General features: G+C 42.7%; 1 protein-coding gene across 2 annotated transcripts; it reads right to left on the bottom strand.

Annotated features, from left to right (window-relative positions):
* Window positions 1-3,869: 3,869 nt before the first annotated feature.
* suds3 (SDS3 homolog, SIN3A corepressor complex component) lies at window positions 3,870-19,404 on the bottom strand. Of its 2 annotated transcripts, none has more exons than XM_063195408.1 (12): window positions 19,215-19,404; window positions 16,677-16,746; window positions 16,464-16,519; window positions 15,292-15,363; window positions 15,141-15,160; window positions 14,041-14,197; window positions 13,273-13,368; window positions 10,261-10,334; window positions 10,044-10,065; window positions 9,514-9,619; window positions 5,482-5,566; window positions 3,870-5,144 (listed from the first exon to the last, which is right to left on the bottom strand). In XM_063195408.1, exons 1-12 carry the CDS (start codon window positions 19,324-19,326, stop codon window positions 5,046-5,048), a joined length of 969 nt encoding a protein of 322 aa, XP_063051478.1. In that variant the 5' UTR covers window positions 19,327-19,404; the 3' UTR covers window positions 3,870-5,045. The 2 variants fall into 2 exon arrangements, with proteins under 2 accessions (XP_063051478.1, XP_063051479.1); XM_063195409.1 differs by having other exon boundaries at window positions 10,273-10,334; window positions 19,215-19,398.
* Between the last annotated feature and the right edge of the window lie 1,936 nt (window positions 19,405-21,340).

The following is a 21,340-nucleotide window of genomic DNA, read 5'->3' as shown; positions in this document are numbered from 1 at the left end:
TGTCATATTTGCCCTTTTATAGATCCTCTCTCAGACAACCTAATTTTCAACACCGGGGCTGAGTGGGTGTCTTACAGAACAAAATCAAACACTGTGTCTTGTCAGGTGCCATAATCAGTATGCTGCAGAGAAACAGGATTGTTGAGTCTGTACTAATGCACACATCTAAAAACCATCACAGCCCAGCAGTATACAGACAGAATACAAAGACACATTATGTGGAACACACACTGTATAACCTACTCAACAAGAAATCAGTGTTTTTACAGAGCAGGGAGAAAATAATGTGACCCTTGTTGCTTAGTGACTCATGATTTACGAAGTCTTATGATTCTCTGTTCTTTACCAAAGAAAAAAAGGAGGAAAATAAGACCTACAATTTCTCAACAACCAACAAATAAATATCTCTGGTTTGAACCAAATGAGAAACTGATTGCGTGGTGCTGATCAGAACCATCAGGAAGGTGCAGGGCGAGACTCCCTGAGCTCTCCTTTAGCAGGGGCGTCAGCTGACCCAATACTACAGAGGGGCACGGTAGGGCACAAAAAAGCCAAGCGCTTTAAAAAAAAAGCAAAACAAATAGCAAATAGCGTGATAAGAAGCATACGACGCACAATAATCCCTGAACTATACAATCAGATTGTTCTGCAAAATAGCATGTGTGCTATTTCGTGTGCATTCTGTAGATGACTCCGCACGCTAAACTTGAGCAAAATTTCAAGTAGATTTTTTTTTGGTGACACTCATACCTGGGCACAGCAGATGCCCCTGTCTTTTAGCTTCATAGTCAGGGCTGCTTGAGTTGCGTGGATGGATCCACTTCAGCTGACCTGAGGTCAGCCATGACAGCCATGTCCACTGGCAGTGTTGCCAGATTGGGAGGTTTCCCGCCCAATTGGGTTGCTTAGGATGGCCGTCTGCGGGTAAAAATGGCATTTAGCAGAAAAAACGCCCAATTTTTGGCCATAGATATTAATAGAATTGGGCGGGATTCAGTGCTTCCAGGCGGGTTTTGAGAATTTTTGGGCTGGAAATCATCAGCCTCATCTGGCAACCCTGTGCACTGGTGCCATTTCCCAGCAACCGCGCCTGCCTGCTCCCTGGAGATAAACCCCTGACAACAATGCATGAGCATGAAGCAAGACTCTCTCATCCCCAAACATGGGTGTCCATCCTCCCATCACCCCCTGCTGAGACTGTAATGCTTCCCATGGACATGATCATAAAAAGCTGGAGGTATTATTCGATATGGCCTACTACCCGTCAAGATGAGCAATGCCCACAGCAATACAACACCTCTACAGTAGTAACACCTCCAAGGGGTTAGGATTTGGCCTATCTTAACAGCGTACCGGTATGGCTCACTTCCACGAAGCAGTTCATATTGAACAGAACAGGGGCATCGCCTTCAAGGAAAAAGCATGGAGGCCTTGGAGACTTCAAGCCATCATTTAAAGGAAAAGAAGACCCCCCCCCCCAGTTCTATTATTTTGGGGCACAGCCACTAAATACAGTAAGTGGCTCGTACTGCAGTGACCATGATACAAGTTAATTACAACAGGTCCTTGGGGTTGCTCTATAACCAGTGTCTTGTGCCCAGCGCTATTTCTTTGTCCATTTGCATACAGTACTTTGGAGGCAACTCAGCTTGTTTGTATGTATGCAGCTTTCGCTGAAATGGCTGAGCTAGGAAAAACCCTGTGGTGTGTGGTACATGGATTTCTTAGACCATTACATTTTATGAAAGTTAATCATTTTTTGTAATGTGCTATTTTTTTTATTTTTTTTTTGCCAATTACCCTCAGGGTGCCAACGAAGAAAGAGTAGTGAGCAGTGCTAGCTGCAGTAGGCTACTTCCCCATTCGTTTTCCAGTTGACACTGTCAATGTTATTGCGCTTTTCTGTTCCCTCCACTCTGTTAATGCCTTGACCCCTGCTTGTTTCCATCTAATTGCCGACGGGTATCAAAACATTACAAATGAGCCAAGACGTTGTACAAGCCACCCACACAGCATTGTCACAGAAACCCACAGACGGAGGAGCACTTTAGAATGGATCGGCTGGGCTGACCAGCACTGCAGTGTCTGTGTCCACTTCACTAGACAAGGCTGGTGGAACGATGCAAAATCTAGTCAATTAAGACGAAGCTGACAGGCGGCTGTAGAGAGGGAGCAGTATGGTGGCCTGCTGTTGGGTGGTTGCATTGACAGGTATATGACAGACTGAGGGGGGGGGGGCTCTAGAACGACCGTCAGCAAGGTGATGAAACACCTGGTCAAGCCCAGAAACACTCCGGTGAAGAGCACAGAGTGACTATCACATTTCCATTTCATGAGAATCTATGCATTTGAGGCTTTTTTTGACAGGTTCATGTTCGTTTTTGTATACAAATGAATGTTGATCTTGTAATGTTTCAACAACATACTACACAAACTAAGAAAATTCAAGATTCATCATATCAGGATTATTGCAGAAAATAGAAAACTCGCGGCATGATTATTTGTCATAGTCAGTTTTGTGGTGAAATGCATGACCCTGCCTAAATGATTCTTCATTAAGGCATTCTGGAAAAACAGGAACATCAACTTGATGTGCTAATTAGCTAAAGGTAAGACACTGAAAATATATTACTACACCTCTACTGAAGATGATAGTAATGGTTGCATCCAGGGCTCTAAATTAACACCAGCCAACCGACCAAAAGTCAGTTTGTCTGGTGGAAAAGAAAACATACTAGCCACTTTTACCCATTAATAAGTGTGTATTTGGTAGGTAAGATCAGGTCTTTGAACCGGTTCAAGGAACGAAAACGAATACCAGGAACTTTTTGTATTTTACAGGGAACAGAAACGAAACCGGAACCGTTATTATTTTTTATGTTCTGGAACGGAAACACTTATTTAAAAATAATGGTAACCGGTTAATACCGTTCCTCAAAGGAACTCATGACCGGAAACGTTATAATTCCGTTTCTGTTCGGAACGGAACGTTTGGAAAAAAATAACGGTTCAAAGCCCTGGGTAAGATTAACATCCACTAACCATCCACTATCCATTAACATCCACATTTTGGCTGGTGATGATCAAAGTTATTTTAGAGCCCTGATTGCATCATCAGAAATTTGGGTAAATAAAATACACCTTTCTCCAGTGTTACACACAGCTTTAGGATGAAAATGTTAGTATTCTGTGGCTCACGTTTAATTATATTTATGTCAAAAGAACTACACGCCTGGCTGGTTTTCTGTTAGTCATTATAGGGAGCCACTGCTACAAATGACTGCAGCAGGCAGACTGAGCACGCCCGGCCAGTTTCACCAAAGCATGAGCAACACCCATTAGTCCCCTAGCCGAAACCCAATGCACAAAGAAAATTGGACAAATGCGTCCGAGAAGAGAACTCACAAACAAGAGTGAGGCATTGCAAGAAGCTGTTGTGCAGCAGTGGGAAAGGAAAGCAAGCAAGAAAAAAAAAAAAAAACAATCAGTGGCCGGTCTGACAGGTAGCATCATTAGAGCAGGCCAACTGCTCATTCATTTCAGCAGGTAGAGGGTGACAGCAGGGCCAATACCGGCTGGGGGAGAGAGAAGAGAAAGCTTTCCCCAAACACACTGCCTTAACAGGTAAGTAAACAACAGGCTGGCCGAGGCAATTTAGCACCAGGAAGAAAAAAGAAGGAGAAAAAAAACCCTTTCAAAAAGTATTACATTTTTGTATGAGCTTGAGAGAGGATAGATTTGCTGAAATGTTTGCAATAACCTGCTTCCTTTGACTTTTGAGGAAAAAGTTCTGGACAATGTGCACAAGCACAAAAAGTCAAAAGTAATCCAGCAAAACAAAAGTGAAGGATGGATGTCAAACAAAGACGTTAAGTCAAATTTCTTTAATAAATGGAAACAACAAAAACACAAACATCACTTTTGAAACTGTCCAGATCCATGATGGAGTGATGCTGCTGCTCAGAACATTGGAGAACAGGACCCCGTTTCTCGAAAGCATCGTTGCTAACCAGTTAGCAACTTACCAGGTTTCCAATGGGAAATTGCATTGCAACCAAGTAAGTCGCTAACTTAGTTAGCAACGATGTTGTCGAGAAACACACCCCTGCTCCAAAAAGGCATGGCATCGCTAGGCCGGAAAAACAATACAAACACCATGGACAGTCTCCATGGGCACATGTACACTTGGATAATATATACAACATATTACATACCGCCACGTAGCCCTCCATTGTCCACTCTCTTTCAACTTTTCAACGCATCTTTACAAAATGGGAAAAAAAAACAAATGAAGAAAAAAAAGAACTTGACATGATTGGAAAATATGTGTTGTACTGTACATTTTTCATATTGGGTTTGTAAGAAAGTCACAGAAAAACAAAAATAGAACACTGATGGGTATTGAAAGAAAGTAAGAGAGAGAAAGAGAGAGAAAGAGAGAGAGAGAGAGAGAGAGAGAGATGAACAAGAAAAGGGTGGTGACAGTGAAAGCGCGTTGGTACCGCCGTACTTCCTTCCTGGCTTTGCGACTGCACAGGGCTGGGGCTGGTCCGGGTTGAGAGAGAGGTCACTTGGCAGATGAAGAGCACCCCAGGCACACAGAGAGGAAAGGAGAGAGGTGGAGAGAAACTACAGAGAGGAGAGGAGAGAGGTGGAGAGAAACGCTACAGAGAGGAGAGGAGAGAGGTGGACAGGAACGCTACAGAGAGATGAAATGGGTTGAGCCAGTGCAGTACGCACACTTGCATGAGCACACACACGCACACCCACGCAGACACGCACAGGCACACACACACGCGCAGGCACACACACACGCGCAGGCACACACACACACGCAGGCACACACACGCACACCCACGCGCACAGGCACGCACACACACGCACACACACACACGCACGCATGCACGTGCACACACTCACACACACACACAAGGATGGGAGCATTTAACAAGGGTGATAGAGGGAACCGGGGATGAAGTGAATGAGAAAGAGAAGAGTGGAAAGGAGTGAGGGAGGGAGGACGGGAGGCCTTCGAATGATGGCTTTTATGCTGCGGAGCGCCGACGGATGACAAACGCCCCTCTCTGTAGCTGGCCCAGATAAATTCGCATCTTGGTGCTGTCGCTCGTTTTTCTCACCCAGATCTGAAAGGGGAACGTCACACAACACCAAAAGGGGTCGGTTGGTTTCATGACGCTGCGTCAAATTTTTAATAACAACGCTCCCACACATTGTTGCTAGAGATACAACTGATATGCAAAGAGTTTTGTCTGTTAGAATTGAACGCAGGTCGGCTAGGTTGCTAAAGAAACATTTCCAGCACCAACAACGTGAGAAAACACATCGGGGTCATTCATGATTAACGGCTACTTAGTCACTTACAAGAAACACAATTAGCTTTAATGAAGAAAAAACGGCCGTCGACAAACCAGCGTGCTTCCTGTCCTGTTCTGATTGGTGGAGCTACATTAGGCTACTTACCTCGTTAGCGCCGATGGAACTGATGACACAGCTGATCTTGGTGTTCTCCTTTGACTCCAGATAGATGGCTTGGCTTTTGTGGTACCTGACAGAGTAAAAGAAAAAGAAAAAAAGAGAAGAGCACAGTCTTCAATGAGCAACCTGACGCACACAAAATGATAGCTGACGAGAAATGCACAGTCTTTCATGAGCAACCCGACGCACACAAAATGATGGGTAGCTGCATATCTCCAACACAAAGAAAGCAGAGGCAGGTTGTTTTCTGGCGCAGTCTGGCTGCTGCAATGACAGATTTTGATTCAAATTCTGATTAGATGAGACTGTTCTCCTGTCACTTTTTTCCGCACATACAAGACATATAATATAAAGGAATAAAAAAATACATTTCAACCCATTTGTATATATAACACAATAAGATAAGAGGGTAGAGAGGTGGTAAAGCAACATACAGGTTGACAATAATCTGTCCAGGCTGACAATTAGGGGTGTAAATCACAGCCTCCATGACGATATGATTCAATATCGATATCTTATTATTCGATGCGATTCGATTATTTTCGATACTTAAGAATGCCCCACGATACGATACGACTTTTTTCCAATTACTTTTCCACTTCTATTATGTTATAGAGCTAGGGCATTGGGCAGGGGCCAGCAATTTGATTCTTTTAGAGATACTTAAGAATGCCCCATGATCCGATGCGATTCGATTGTCTGATTATATTGCGATATATCGACACATTACGATTATTATTTACACCCCTATTGACAATTATCTGTCCATCAAATATTTGCACTAAGCAGTTCTGTGCATGGTACACAGCCTTCTCACAGCACCCAAAACCCATAGATAAGCATACCTGCAAGCCTTTTATCAAGCAGCAACCGTAGCATGGTTACAGTCTATAAAGTGTGCTTGCCCCTTCAGTGGACGGATTCATTCATAGTTTTGAACAAAGTTCCTTATTTTGACGTTTAATAGAATATTTCTATAATATCAATGGTATTTTTGAAAAGCATTTTTAAAGCCAAGCTGAAAAAGAAACACAAATCCATCACCGGGGGGGCTGAACCATAATGACCGGTGAGAATGAGCCGTGTAGCTTGCAGGAGTAAGGCAGGGGGAACATCACGTGCGGTCACCTTGAGAACACACACACACACACACACACACACACACACACACACACACACACACTCACAGACACACACACACACTAACACTGTTCAGGCATGCAGCCAATTTCATTGAATGTAATTTATGCCGGTGCGGGTAATCTTAAGAGGACTGGCTGATAGGACTGCTAAGAATATTTTGACAGAGAGGGAGAGAGAGACCGTTTTCATTTTCAAGAGGGTCCTCTCAAGTTATGGTAATGTGTGGCTCAAGTGCGAGACTGCTCGTTTGCAAACCTGTCTCACAAGATGGCCACTGAGTGTGGGCTGTATTGGCCAGAGTGGCGCTTTTACAGAGGAGATTTGACGCACTGACACCTTTAACATGGGTCAGGGTCATCCACCAAGAGAGAAAGGGGGAGGAGAAAAAGTAGGTGAGTGGGTACGTGTGTGTGTGTGNGTGTGTGTGTGNGTGTGTGTGTGTGTGTGTGTGTGTGTGTGTGTGTGTGTGTGTGTGTGTGTGTGTGTGTGAGTCCCACACACACACACACACACACGAGACTAGCAACTGCAAAATGAATTGGAATATGAGGTCTAAGCAATAGGAGTCTAAAAAAAGAGTGAAATGCAAAGAGATGCACAGATGAAACAACTGAAAGAAAGTAAAAAATAAAAAAAGACAGAAAGAAAGAGGCAAAGGCCAACAATGATAATTTAAGAAACGCATTGAAACGAAGATGCAAGACTGGAGTCCTCCAGACCCCAAACATTTGGCAATCTACCTTGAGGCAAGCTTTTTTTTAAAAAGAGTAAAAGACATCTGAAGAGAGTTATGGAGGCGTAAGCTACAATAAACTTGCTGTCTGCCAGTGGAGGCTACTTTTCATTGCCCTGCCCCTGTCTGCCGGGTACAAGTCTCCAATATGCATAAGAGCACTTCAACCTGAACCGAACAGCCGGTATTCTGCTGCACTCTGCACATTAAAGAAGGGGCAAGAACTTGTTCGGATGAAAACAAATTTGAAACAAGTCCTGCTGTCTTCAGCTTCAAAGGACTGACTGTGACGAGTGCCAACGCTTTGCCTTCTTGTGCCCAAAGGGCGTGTGTGTGTGTGTGGGCACGCACACAAACAAACACACACTTACGGCTCTCAAGTCAACACAGCGCATGAGAACACTGCTCAACACATTTGTGAAACTAGTTATGGGGATGGTCAAGAGAGACCCCCAGTAGTTTAATAATATATTGAAAAGGCATCTGACCACCAACAGTCAGAATGTGCTTCAAGACCGCTTCTGGTCATTAATCATATGACTTGTAATGTAATGTAAATATGAGAGAGCATCCATGAGACTATTTCAGCTGGACTGTATGTGGTGCCTGCACAGAAAAGCGTTGACAGAGGGACCCTGCTGCAGGTTAATTTCAAAGAGAAATGGTATCACCTAGTGGCTGAGACATGAACTGCGGCATAAAGGGTGTCATTACTGCAGTCTACAAAAGCAGCATTACAGCAGATTATCTACCCCGGAGCCACCTACAACGCTGCATTACTTCAAATCAAATTCACATAATGGGGAAATGGGGGAAACACAACAAAATGGGGAAATGTGGCCTTCCGATCTTCACAATAATGCATTATTACCAGCAGGTTATTAAACAAAGTGGATTACGCATTTATTTCTGGGGCTCATTATCTATGATGCCAAATAGTCACAATCACAACACATGATCAGTTGATAGAATTGAGAAGCACAGTGATATGGTGGACTTTAAAATGTTAATGCCTTGACATTATTCAGAGAAACTCGGTTGTGTAAAATTTAATTCCAATCTTCATTCCACAGCATTACTGGAATGCATTTTTAACTTCTGCTCTGAATGTGGCAACGAAAACTTTTTCCATTTTCATTTCCTCATCATATCTGCCGGTTGAAGATTTGACCATAACCTCAGCCTTCAGCTATCTTTTGTGTGTTTGCACAATCCGGGGAGAAACCCCCAAAAATCTATTCAATTCAATTAACAACATCTTATCATGCCTTTGTTGTGCTCTCTTATTCATTGTGTGTTGACCATCTCTGTGTCCCTTGATGACATTCTACAGTTCAACTTCCCAGCTTGAGATGAATGAAGTACATCTGTCCATCTATCCGTCTTAAAAGCCAGGTTTGATGTCAAATATTAAATGTCAAATTGTTATTTATTACTCTATCCCTTATTGTTGGTTTATCACTGATCCATCACTGTCACTCACCAATGTTAAATGCTCAGTTATTATTTGAAGGGTTTATTTGCAAAACGGTGTATCTCCATTTTTTGACTTTTGCATTTTATTATTAAAAATGACTGTTCAGAGGTCCTATCACCTGTGTGAATTCTTGCCATTCAAATATTTAGAGAACATACTTTTTTAACCTATATAAAATGCATTTTGCAATGCAATTCAATGTAATGTCCAATACAAAAATGTCCATTTCCCAACATTCTACAAAATAGAGATACACCGTTTTGCAAATAAACATTTCATTTATTACTTCATCACTTTACTGTTATTGGTCCATCACTGTGTCACTTGCCCTGTCATGCACTTTGATGTCAGTACGTAAATGTCAGTCCTGTGTATGACTATGTCCTTGCATGGTAGAGAGAGAAAAACGTTATTTCATTTTCCTTGTATGACCTGTGCATATGAAGAAACTGACAATAAAAGCTGACTTGACTTGTTTCATGAAAGTTTCTCCTACCATCTTTTGTCGTAGTAGAGCTTGCCCATCTTATCATGCCTTTGTTGTGCTCTCTAATTCATTGTGTTTTGACAATCTTGGTTTCCCTTGATGACATTCTTCAGTTCAACTTCCCATCCGTCCATCTATTCATCTTAAAAAGCTAGGTTTCATGAAAGCACCTCCTACCATCTTTTGTCGTAGTAGAGCTTGCCCTCCTCGATGCGAGCCTCGTATCTCTGGGCCGTCACCTCCATGGGTGTGGTGGGCAGGTGCTCAGGAGACGACGGGGAGGCTGGACAACAGGAAGGAGGAAGACAGGGGAAAAGACAACACAGGAAGTACATCACATAGGGGGTACAGCTCTACAAACCAATCAAAACTTTAAAAAAAAACACCTTTTTTTTTTGCATTTTTTTTAAGTCAAGCTTGGTTCTGCTTACTTTGAGAAATAAAGAACAATGTCTTTATTTACATTTAATACAGATTTAGTAATGTCTAAAAAATAAAATGAAAATAAAAAAAACTTGTAATGTACGGAGCATTAACATACAACAAGCCCAGCAAAAAAAATATTGCACTTCTCAATAAAACTATAAAATGACCAACTTGAAGTATTTTCTGTTACCCTTATACAGGTATTCCATAGAATGAATACAAAACAAAAACATCTATGTTCTTAGAACAGTCATAAAATCAAATATTTTAGTGTGACTTACCAGGTCTCTTTGGCGATTTCAACTGTTAAAAGAAAACAAATCATGGTAAATTACAAAACTACAAAGTTGCATAGTATGCAAATGCAATATAAATACATTGGACCAAAAACAGATTTACAACACAATCATGTACATGTAGCAACATTGCTTTGTCCATACAGTAACAGTAACAATTTTTACCAAGCGAAATAAAAGCAAACGTGCAGCAGCAACTCACTCTTGTCAGTACCTTGTTCAGTGTCCGCAGGTCCTCCATAATCTGCTCTTCAGTCAGCAGATAATTTAACTGAGGTGCTGAGAGTAAAGGAAGGCACTTTCCCCATAACAATGCATCAACATCAAGAGCAAGTAAATAAAAGGACAACATAAAGGTGCACTGTGTAAGATGGTGGCCAGAGTAGGTATTGCAACTATGCTGTTTAGATAAACTGAGCTGTCTATTTACAAATTTGATCTTTTCATGAATATTTAATAAGTAATAAACTAATATTTACCAGTATGACCAAAGTACAGTTAGTATTTCAGCTAAAAAATGTCTATTTCTGGAAATTCAAAATGGCGGACCATGGAGAAGATCCCCCTTTTCATGTATGAAAAGTGCAATTTTCCCAGTCATAATGAATACTTAAATTTTGATGGTGGTGGTAAGTGTTCATGAAAAAGATAACATTAGTGAATGGGCAGCATGAATTCCGGAAATAAACTACTAAAAAAACTACACAGTGCACCTTTAACAACAGACAAAAAAACCCCAATGGATTTGTTTGACATTTCATCTCTTCAGTTAAGCGGCTATTGCTGCCCAAGAACTAAGATGCTGAGAGAGAAGAGGTGATGAATCAGGGAGACAGCATCAAAGAATCATCTAGTAGAGTAAGATATCCCGAACCCCCATCTAACCGATACAAAGAAAGGAGTGTGCCTAAGTTCAGTATGGGGCACCTATGTCACGCCCTTCTACATTCGATCCGTGGGGCTGGAGCTCTCAAAATTTTGAATGCGAGTCAATGGAGCGAGTCAAGCTAAATCCTCATCCCGTTTGGCATGTGCTCCGGATTTCACATATGATGACAGTGAATTTGAAAGGTTTGGATTTGCGTCGTAAGACCACTCATTTTCGACACGCAAGAAACGTTATTTTAGCTTTTGTGCAAAACTGTGTTAGAGACTACACGTGCGCCTCGCATATCTGACGTGAACCGAGGCACAGCCAACCCTACCGCTGCACGTCGGACATGCGACGTCTGTTGTGTAGTCCAAATAATTACATATTTTTACACACACACAACTCAAAAATTGCTTGCCAAGTGAAGTCAACAAGCACACCATTGGTTGTTATTAATTCTGAGGCACAGCATATGTGTGATCGACGGGGAAATGCGAGGTGGGTCGGAAAATAGCTTTGATCAGTCCATTACAGCCCAGTCAAAAGTGTTTGCGTTCCCAGCCCCACAAGCCGCCCGGAAGGGGTGGAGACTTAGGTGACCCATCCTAAGGGGGGGTTGTCCCGTCCTTCTTCTTCACTTTCTGTGGCGTTTGGTGGGGGCTTGCATAAGATGTGTGCTACCGCCATCTACAGCACACAGGGAACTCCAGTTATCCTCAACTATAAGTCTCCAAGGGTCTCCAAACCTAAGGTCTCCAAAAGGGGAGTTCACCTGATGTCATGGATCAGGGAAAAACATGGGCTCGATGTATCTTACTCTACTCACTAGACGATTCTTTGACGGAATGAAGGAAAGCTGCCATTCCTCCGAACTTCCATGTTGAGGTGGCGGTAGAGTCAAACAATTAGGACTGTAACGATATTGAATCAAACCGAGAAATCGTGATACTCAGAGTCACAATACTGTATCGTGATGCAAGGAGGCAGTATCGTGATACGCCCTTTCAAAGTTTTGTTATCCTTCATTCCAGAAAACAACCATATGATATGATGTGATATTGCTTCCAAGTTTCAAATGAGATACATTTTAGAAATCGTGGGGTGTATCGAACCGTAAGTCAAAAATTGTGATATGAACCGAATCGTCAGTTGAGTGTATCGCTACAGCCCTACAAACAATGATCTAAAAATATTTAATGAGAGTTCTGCCCCCTACTCAATACCTCCAGTATTGTGCGCTGTGCTCTGATATTTCTCAGGGAGAAAGCATGAAGGAAAGCTAACACTATCAACAGAACAAATATCAGAAACCTCAATAGCACAATCACGCAATCACTGTTTGATGTGCAACAACAAATGGCCATTTGGCGTGGCCAGCCCTCTAACCAGACAGAATCACAGGTTGTTACTGTTATCATGGACTCCCCCAACACTCAACAGACGCTGGCCCAATCAGCATTGATTGTGACATTGTTGACTAGATTAACTGGCAACAATACGCGTCAATTTCTTGAATTGCAATAACCAAAGCCAGTAATTTTGATAATGCTTCGGGCAGGGTCCTCAGGTAGCGCACACACACACACGAACAAACACACCAAGCAAGAACAAAGGGCAAGAACACCTGCTGCGTGAACAATATTCCTCTCAGCCAGAATTACTGGAAAGACAAATACCCTGTATGCTTTTCAAACCTTTTCCATGTACAACGCGCAACTCATGAATTTCTATACATGCCATTCCTCATTCTCCCCTCTTGTTCCTTTCATCTGTCTCTAAAACCTCCTCAGTGGGCACTTCTCTGGCAACATGACTGCAAATAATTCAACAACCCCCAAACTGCACATCCACATCATATTGCACATTAACCCCTTAGCGCAGCACTATGGCACTGTAATGTCACAGCAATGTTTTTATGATGTATTTAAGCATGTTCAGCAAGTGAATAGGGTCGCCGGCGACCCCTGCTGCAGTAAGAGGCTACTATTCATTCAGATCACCTCATGTAATCAGTCAAAAGAATTTAGTCATGAGAGGAGAGTTGTGGTCTACAGGCAACCTCTTATTCCCAAATCAGAATGAAAACTAAAGCAGTCTCTTAGTCCATCTTTTCAACTGGAAAAGATGGCCCAGAATCGTGATGGCTGGAGAGCACTTGTTCGTGGTCTATGCCCAAAGTTGTGCGGCAGGCGTTAAGTAAGTAAGTAAGTAAGTTTCTTAGTGGAAGAGACTAAACGTCTCCAAGCTGCAGAAAGATGTCCAGTTGCCAAAGACTAAAATATTTTGACCAATGACAAACGAGCAATGCGACCCCACAGAGGGCTGCCTGCAGGAAAAGGATATCAGGAGCCGGTTTCCTCCTCTTGTCGGGGATGGGAACCGGGTCGTTGGGCCGTCTCCTGAGCTTACGCGTCATAATGGGCTTTACTTCCATAGAATCTGAAACCAGACACACATACACACACAAAAAAAGTTTTAGCAAAGATTCTTTAGGTCTGACATGCCTTTGGGGGGTGCTGTGAAGGGAGGTGGTGGAGCTCAGGCAGCTGGAGTAAAAGACGGCTCTCTGGCACATCTCTCGTCTCTATCGGGAGGGTGATAATTGAGAATTTAAAGTCCTGTCCCCGTCCCCCCCACCCCCACAAAAGGCAACTAATCAGCCTTAATGCTCCCATGAAAGTGTCGAGCGTAATTGGCAAGCCCTTAATTTCCGAGTGCGATTCTTCTGAAGTCTTGGAGCTCTCTTGCTCTCACAGTCTCGCTCAACCCCAGCTTTCTCGCTTTATGAAAAAAAAAACGAAGAAAAGAAAAGAAGAACGATTTCACTGACATCAGAGGAAAAATAAATTGCGTCTTTGCACCATTTACAGATGTTAATCCCCCAAAATCCCTTTTGTCTTATCACCGCCTGCCCCACAGCCCACCCTTCCTCCTCCATCTGATTGTTCAGTGGCGCCTCTGTCTGTCTGTCTGTCTGTCTGTCTGTCTGTCTGTCTGTCTGTCTGTCTGTCTGTCTGTCTGTCTGTCTGTCTGTCTGTCTGTCTGTCTGTCTGTCTGTCTGTCTGTCTGTCTGTCTGTCTGTCTGTCTGTCTGTCTGTCTGTCTGTCTTACCGCCTGTCAGCTCCATGGTGAGCTTCTCGTTCTCGATCATCTTTTTCTTCTCCTCCAGCTCCGCTATCAGGTTCTCCTTCAGCTCCACCTTCTTGTCGTCAAACTCCTTCACGGCCGCCTTCTTCTCCTTGATGTAGTTCCTCTCCACCTGCTCCGTCTAAAAAGTTACACACATACAATTAATTTGATGCCGTTCCTCTGAACATGCCGTGGTAAAACTTTACTTGACGCCAGTGCCATACCCTGTCTTTGCCATAACCGAATGTCACTTAAGGCCAACAGTCATAAAATGTTTATGACTTGGACATAATGTTTATGGCTTGTTTATGACTTATCTATGAATGTGTCATGACACCATTTATGATACTGTAATGGCATACATATGAAACCGGCGTCAAGTTAAGTTTTACCCATGCTGCACATCTTGTGATTGCACGCGTGTATAGCAGGGCTTGACATACATTTTTCACCCACCGGCCACTGTGGCTAATGGCTTTCCCTGAGTCACTAGCCATTCAGGTATTACACTAGCCACAGATTTTATATTGTATTTTATCCTTTATCATGATAGTGTACGTCTAACCTCAGGAGATGAGGTGCTAAAGCAAGATCAGTCTATAGCTGTCTTCACGGAAGTAATCAAGCAAATTGAAACTGAGTCATTTACCTTTTTCTTGAACCTGAATCCAAATAATTGATACACAAGGGGCAAACAACAGAATAAAGGCTACTATGATACATATGTCATACCAAGGAATAAGCTGCCAGCCAAATTGGCTAGTGACACTGTAAGTATTACTAGCCTCAGCTAAGTTTTGCCAGCATTTGGCCGGTTGGCAGGTACCAGTGTCAAGCCCTGGTGTATAGGTGTGAGAGTGTGCGTATGTGTGTTCTGATGTGTGTGCGGATGTTAAAAGGCCTCTGTGCAAATGATCTACCACACAAACAAATGATACACACATACATGTATAACAAAGTGTGCATAACAACATGGTCTAACAATTATGAATGAAATTATCCAATGCAAAAGATTCCTCGTACTATAATTGGCTGACTGCTCGCATGTAAAATGAGTGTTATAGTTCAGTTATATAGCTCACCTCAAGTTGGAAGAACAGATCTGTGAAACAGATATGACAATCAATTAATGATGCAATTCACATTCGAAACCGTCTTAATTGTGAGCATTATTTTTGAAACACGATTCAGAGTGTGTGATGTCTATGCTGAGAAATGTAAATAAAGACTCACCTGCATTGCGTAGTCTCTCCTTGTACTGTTGATCTAACTTCTTCATTCGCTTCTGATACTCTTGTAACGTGCCTGTGTGAGTGGTACACATGGTTTAATAACAATCAAGGCTCTATATTGACACTAGCCAACTGGCCAAATGCTAGAGAAATTTCTGTTCGGCTGGTAGAAAAGACCAACTTACTAGCCACTTTCACCTGTAAGTGAGTGCGTGTTTGGCTAGTAAATGAACATCTACTTGCCATTTTGTCTGGTGATGGAAAAGCTAAATTTAGAGCCCTGATAACAATATACAACATTTCCAGCCTGATACTTAGCAAATGCTGCCTGTTAGAGTAGCAAAGAAGTGACACTTTTTTATCCTAAAGGAAAGCAATGGCCTAACTCCAGACAACATACAGATGAGTATACATGCTGTCAGCATAAGGATTTACGAGGGGATATACAATCACCCGCCACTTTATTAGGTACAACTCTCTAGTGCCGGGTTGGACCCCCTTTTACCATGGGAACTGCCTGCAACAATACTCCGGTAGGTTGTGACATTCCAACAAAGATCAATTGGTACGGAGGGGCCCAAATTGTGGCAAAATATCCCTACGCCATTATTCCACCAGCCAGAACCTTTCTTCCCCATTCGGATGCTCGGTTTGACCTGCATCAGATCATCTCGACCATGTCTACATGCATGAATGTATGGAGATGCCGCCATGTGACTGGCTGATCGGAAATGTGCGTCAATGAACAGTTGGAGAGGTGCGCCTCATAAAGTGGCCGGTGAGTGTATGTAATAACAACAGAAACAACAGTGCAATACCCGTGGAGACATTACCACTACCACAGTACCACTTGCTTTACTCCGTGATCAGGTGGAGGGTAACATCATTTGTGATGTCAAAAACTACATATGTCTACAATTAGAAGAGAAAGATCACACACCAAGACGGTTGTCTTTGCATCCAAAACAATGAGGTTTTAAACATCATTACTTTGAGCTACCATCTGAGTATATGAGGTGCATGCCAGTAGTCTAAAAACAATTGATTGTTGAAGGACCGAGAACATGTACAGTGAATAACTCTTTGTTGAGAGAAAGTATGTCATTGCACAGGTGTAATTAATATCATTAGCATTCTGAATTGAAAAATATAAAAACACATCACACCACTCACCTTCCTGCAGCTGCTGTAACTGTCTTTTGAGTGATGCCAATTTGTCTTGGTACATCCTACACATTGAAACAGACCAAAGAGGGCGGCGTGAAAGAGTGGTGAGACTCACATGGCTATTGATAGGTCAGTAATATACACTGTAACTTACACAATGTGCAAAATATAATAAAATAACTGGCAGGCACACATTATGGAAGGCTTATTAGTACTTACTGCTCTTTGATTTCGATATAGTCATCTTCATCGTGTTTTGCTAGGTCTGTCTCACTGGCATCTTCTGTGTCTGCAATTGACAAGACAAACACCCAGTTACTGCACGCACCTGCCTTGAACATGAACTTAAGTGCCATCGCATTCTAACCCAAAGGGTTCGGACCACCTTTTGCAGCTATTTTAGCCTCAACTCTTCTTGGAAGGCTGTCCACAAGATTGAGGAGTGTGTTTATTGGAATTTTTGACCATTCTTCCAAAAGTGCATTGGTGAGGTCACACAATTATGATGCAGAGCAGGCCTGGCTCTTATGTTGCCTTCACCAGCTCGGGACCTCTCGAGACAGCTGACGACACTGCTCACGTGACAATCGAGTTCTGGAGTTTGGCGCATGAACGTCACTGATCCCGGAACAATCGGGATTCATGTGTGTTTTGTTTTGGTTCTCTTTTCTTTTTTTCACCTCACCTTGAGCCTCCACACCCACGACATATCATTTTAGCTTAAGTAGACTAAATCAAACAGTCAGATACCAGCAGTACTGACATATGTACATCTGCAATTGAATGACATCAACTGGTGTTGTTGATAGTGATTACAAGATGATATTTTAGCATTTATGATACTGTTTGCATGCTAGTTCCATGCATGGGCGCCATGTTGATGATGCGTGTGTCGTCACACAAAACATAAGCTCGGGAACTCGTTGTTCTATACTTCCGCCTGAGATCAACCTCGATAATTATCGATCTGACACTGCGTCACCAAATCTTCACGCCCACTTTCCCGAGGTTTTAGGTCGGCTTTCTTGGGATTCTCGACTTTTTGAACGAAGTATTTGTCTCTGCTATAATTCATCTCAACGGTGTTCTATCACATTCAGGTCAGGACTCTGTGCAGGTCAGTCAACTTAATTCACACCAGACTCTGTCATCCATGTCTTTATGGACCTTGCTTTGTTCACAGTCTTCAGGCCTAGGTGCTTGGTTTTATACATCTATGGCCAGGCCAATAAATTATTTTTGAATGGTTAATAACGATTACTTTTGGTAATATAGTGGAAGTTGACAGGTACATGGCCAAGCGGGCGACCTTTTCCTCAGCACGAAAAGTTGACCAATTGTAAACAAGATATTTAATCTAGAACCAAAGAACGTGGATAGAAGAACTACTGTCTGTCAGGAAAAAGCAAATGGGCAGACATCCCACTTCCGGCGTTAAGTTACAGAATAACGATTTCTGGTTACCCAAATGTCAGAATGGTCAAAAATAAGTGTCACTCTCAGTTTAGGTTAGTTTCAATCACTGTGTTTCCCACATATGGACACTTAAATGTTATGGGAACATCTCATTTCACACACCGCTCCCTGTTTCATCGTAATTTGGGGCTTAGTGGCTTATTCCGAAACGCATCATAAAATATTGGTCAAAGGACTGCTAACACTAAAGCAACTAGCTCTGAAGAAATTGGACTGTTGCGAGGTTGGCATACAGACTGAGACTCCCAACGGAGTTCGCTCCCGGACGTGCGGTCCCCGGTGTTTCTATCACTCCCGGACTTGCGGTCCCCACCCGATTATATTTCACGTATTATCATATACTGCCACATACAAGCAATTTAGGGTTAGGTTTAGGTTTAGGTTTAGGGTTAGGGTTAGGTTTAGGGTTAGGGTTAAGGTTAGGGTTAGGTTTAGGGTTAAGGTTAGGGTTAGAAACAAAAAACTAACATCAACAAGATAACTGGCTCCGTAATATGGCGGTGGTACCGTTAGTCTGGCTAGTGGGAGCGAGATGAAATGGGAGTGTAATGAGATGGGAGCGTGAATCTGGGAATCTGCGAGGTTAATAACAAGTTCGTCGTGTACATCTCAGTGGTCGGTGGTCGTGTGTGAAATTCAGTTATGCAACAACAGCTCCCAGGGCAATGCAACTCAAAGAATGTTTTCTTTTACGAGTAACTGACATGTGCTCTTCACATCAAAACTAACCTTAATCTGTTACACAGGCAAAATAATAGAAAGAGTAACGTCATCGCATCGTGCCATTATTTGGTATACTGTGCCAACGTCAAGAGCATGCTTGTTTACCTTCCTGGTGCCATTTAACCGTGATGTGTTTGGTCAACTACACCACGGAAGGACAGTTGAGGAGGAATTAAACTACTAAACAAGGTGCACTATCCCCCAAATGATATGTAACGTCTAACAACATGTAATCTGGCAGACTTTCGGGGTCACAGAGTCACACAAAATTCATTAGAAATGCTAACTTGCTAGCTGGTAAACCACAGCTAGCAAGTTTCTTACGGCTACAAGACAGTTAGCAATAGTTAACAAACCCGTCAAGAACTGTGATCATTTCACAAATTTGGAACTAACGATATATGCCATCACTGTGCTCAGTCAAACGACACTGCTACTACGGGATTACACAGGTATCAAACAATTTAGTGAATCAGTAATCTTATTCTAATCTGGGTATACCCACTGTGCTGGCTAGGTTAGTTGCTAGTCAGAAAATTAGTTTACGTTAGTATTTACCTTCTTCCGAGTCTCTACCCCTGAAGCTCCTGTCATCATCCTCATCCACACTGTCGAGCTCTTCTTCATCATTGTAATAATCAACCACCGGCGACAACAAAGTTGATGCCATTTGTGGTTTTATCCCACGTAAACACAAACCACAATGAATTTTACTTCACAACACAAAACAGCGCTCGAATGTATTAGGACCCAAGAGTGGATACAAGTAGTAGTCCGAAATAGCGCCTGAAAATTATTGCAGAGACACACTGCCGTCTATTCACCAAACTGTTTGAGCATCGTATTTTTTAATAATTAATTATGCTGTTTTGAGTGGCAGAATTGTACTATAAAATTAAATTTCACAGTAACAAACCAGCAGCCCATCTGTTTACATTCAGACATTTTACTCAGGCACACAACACATCACCTCCTAGAAAAGTACGCACGGGCAAACGCAGTAGATATTTTCTCCACAATTATTGAAATGTCTGCTGCCTGTCATGCTATGATGTTTATAATTCAAACCCCAGAGTCTCAGACAGATATACAGGCCTATGTCCGTTCGTAGAGGTTCGCTAGCCTAGTGATAACTCTCTTGGCTACTCGTGGACATGGAAAACTGCTTCTAGGCTAGGCTACTGCCACTGTTCCTTCGATTCCCAGATTGTCGCTCCCAACGCGGGACGATCCCCGGTCGGCACGCTCCCACTAGCCAGACTATCGAGCCCACCGCCACATAACGGAGCTAGTTATCTTTTTGATGTTAGTTTTTTTGTTACGTACCCTAAACCTAACCCTAACCCTAAATAGTGTGTAGGCCTATGTGGCAGTGTATGATATGATAATACGTGAAATATAATCGGGTGGGATAGAACGTCTGGGAGTGATAGAACCACCTGGGGCTACACGTCCGGGAGTGATCTCAGTTGGGAGTGTCCATCTGCAACCGGTTCTGACTTCCCTATACCTGTAAGATGCATGTGAGTGTTGGCACAGCGTTCACTGGCTATGCCAATGCCTCATATGACCAGGATGGCTGTGAATGGAGGTGAAAGTATGTCATAATATTGTTGTTATTTTCTGCCCCAGTGCTACTTTTCGATGTGCAGTCAGTGCTAGATGAATGAGCCCTGATAGTGACATTGCTGCTCCAACACAATCTACCGAGGCTGCCTGCATGCTGATCAGAAGCAATCACCTTGACATCTTGTGGCATCTGAATGGATTATACCATGCTCTGTCTAGACACTGACATTGGGTGTGTAGTCTGTATTACACATAGCCTAGAAAGATTGCAGGCTTAAAAAAAAAATGCATGTGTAATTGGCCTACTATGCTGAATTGACCAACCTCCAGACCCAGCTGATAATGAAGTCACCAAGGTCACAGCAAGCAACCTCAGAAATGATGTGGAATGCACATGTGCCATAGAACATTTTATGATTTGTACCCCAGAATGCATATTGCACACTGGAGGCGAATGCAAAGGAGAATCACTGAGATGCAGGTACGCCGTCGCCTATTGCACTACTAGATCATAAACTTAACTGAAGCCAGGAGATGGATTTGAGATGGATACAGCAGAGAGGTGGGGTGCTCAGTTGCCATTGGGGAGCATGAACTGTTATTTGTTAATACTAATGGGTCGCGTTGGCAGGCTTATGATGTGGTCAAGGGGGCATTTGTTCAAAATGTGTTGAGAACCTGTAGGGCCTACAGGGACAAACATGACCAGGTGTATTGCAATGTATTGTTATTAGGTCTATGTATTGCAATGTATTATTATTATTTACAGAGTAGAGCGAGTCAATTGTTCCCTTTCACCAATATATTCAAGCGCCCAGAGACAGCACTGACTTTGTCTCCAAATTTGTATTATGACATACAGTACATGGGTAATAACTGATTTACATTCATGTCTATGTGATGTCGGCAGCTAGGAGACTTGTTTTAGAGGAGAGGAGACAACAGACAGCTGTAATGAATGTGGGGTGATGTGTTTGCCAGTGTCTCAGAAGCAGCAAGACTCAGCACATCTCTTGCAGCATTCAAGAAGCAAGTAAAGACTCTCCTCTTTCGTTCCTATTTACTACACTAATACTTGAGCTGCCCTAGCCCCCGGCCATCAGACTCTTGACATT

The sequence above is a fragment of the Engraulis encrasicolus genome, chromosome 3 (genome assembly GCF_034702125.1).
Source record: "Engraulis encrasicolus isolate BLACKSEA-1 chromosome 3, IST_EnEncr_1.0, whole genome shotgun sequence".
Classification (NCBI taxonomy): domain Eukaryota; kingdom Metazoa; phylum Chordata; class Actinopteri; order Clupeiformes; family Engraulidae; genus Engraulis; species Engraulis encrasicolus.
Note: the sequence above shows the minus strand (reverse complement) of the source record. Positions and strands in the feature narration are given on the sequence as shown.

Coding starts and splice junctions, on each gene's coding strand:
- suds3 (XM_063195408.1), bottom strand. CDS start 19,326: ATGGCATCAACTTTGTTGTCGCCGGTGGTTGATTATTACAATGATGAA. Junction 10,335..13,272: donor GAGGAGGAAACCGGCTCCTG/ATATCCTTTTCC, acceptor TACTCTCAGCAC/CTCAGTTAAATTATCTGCTG. Junction 5,567..9,513: donor CTCTACTACGACAAAAGATG/GTAGGAGGTGCT, acceptor TTACTCTGTCAG/GTACCACAAAAGCCAAGCCA.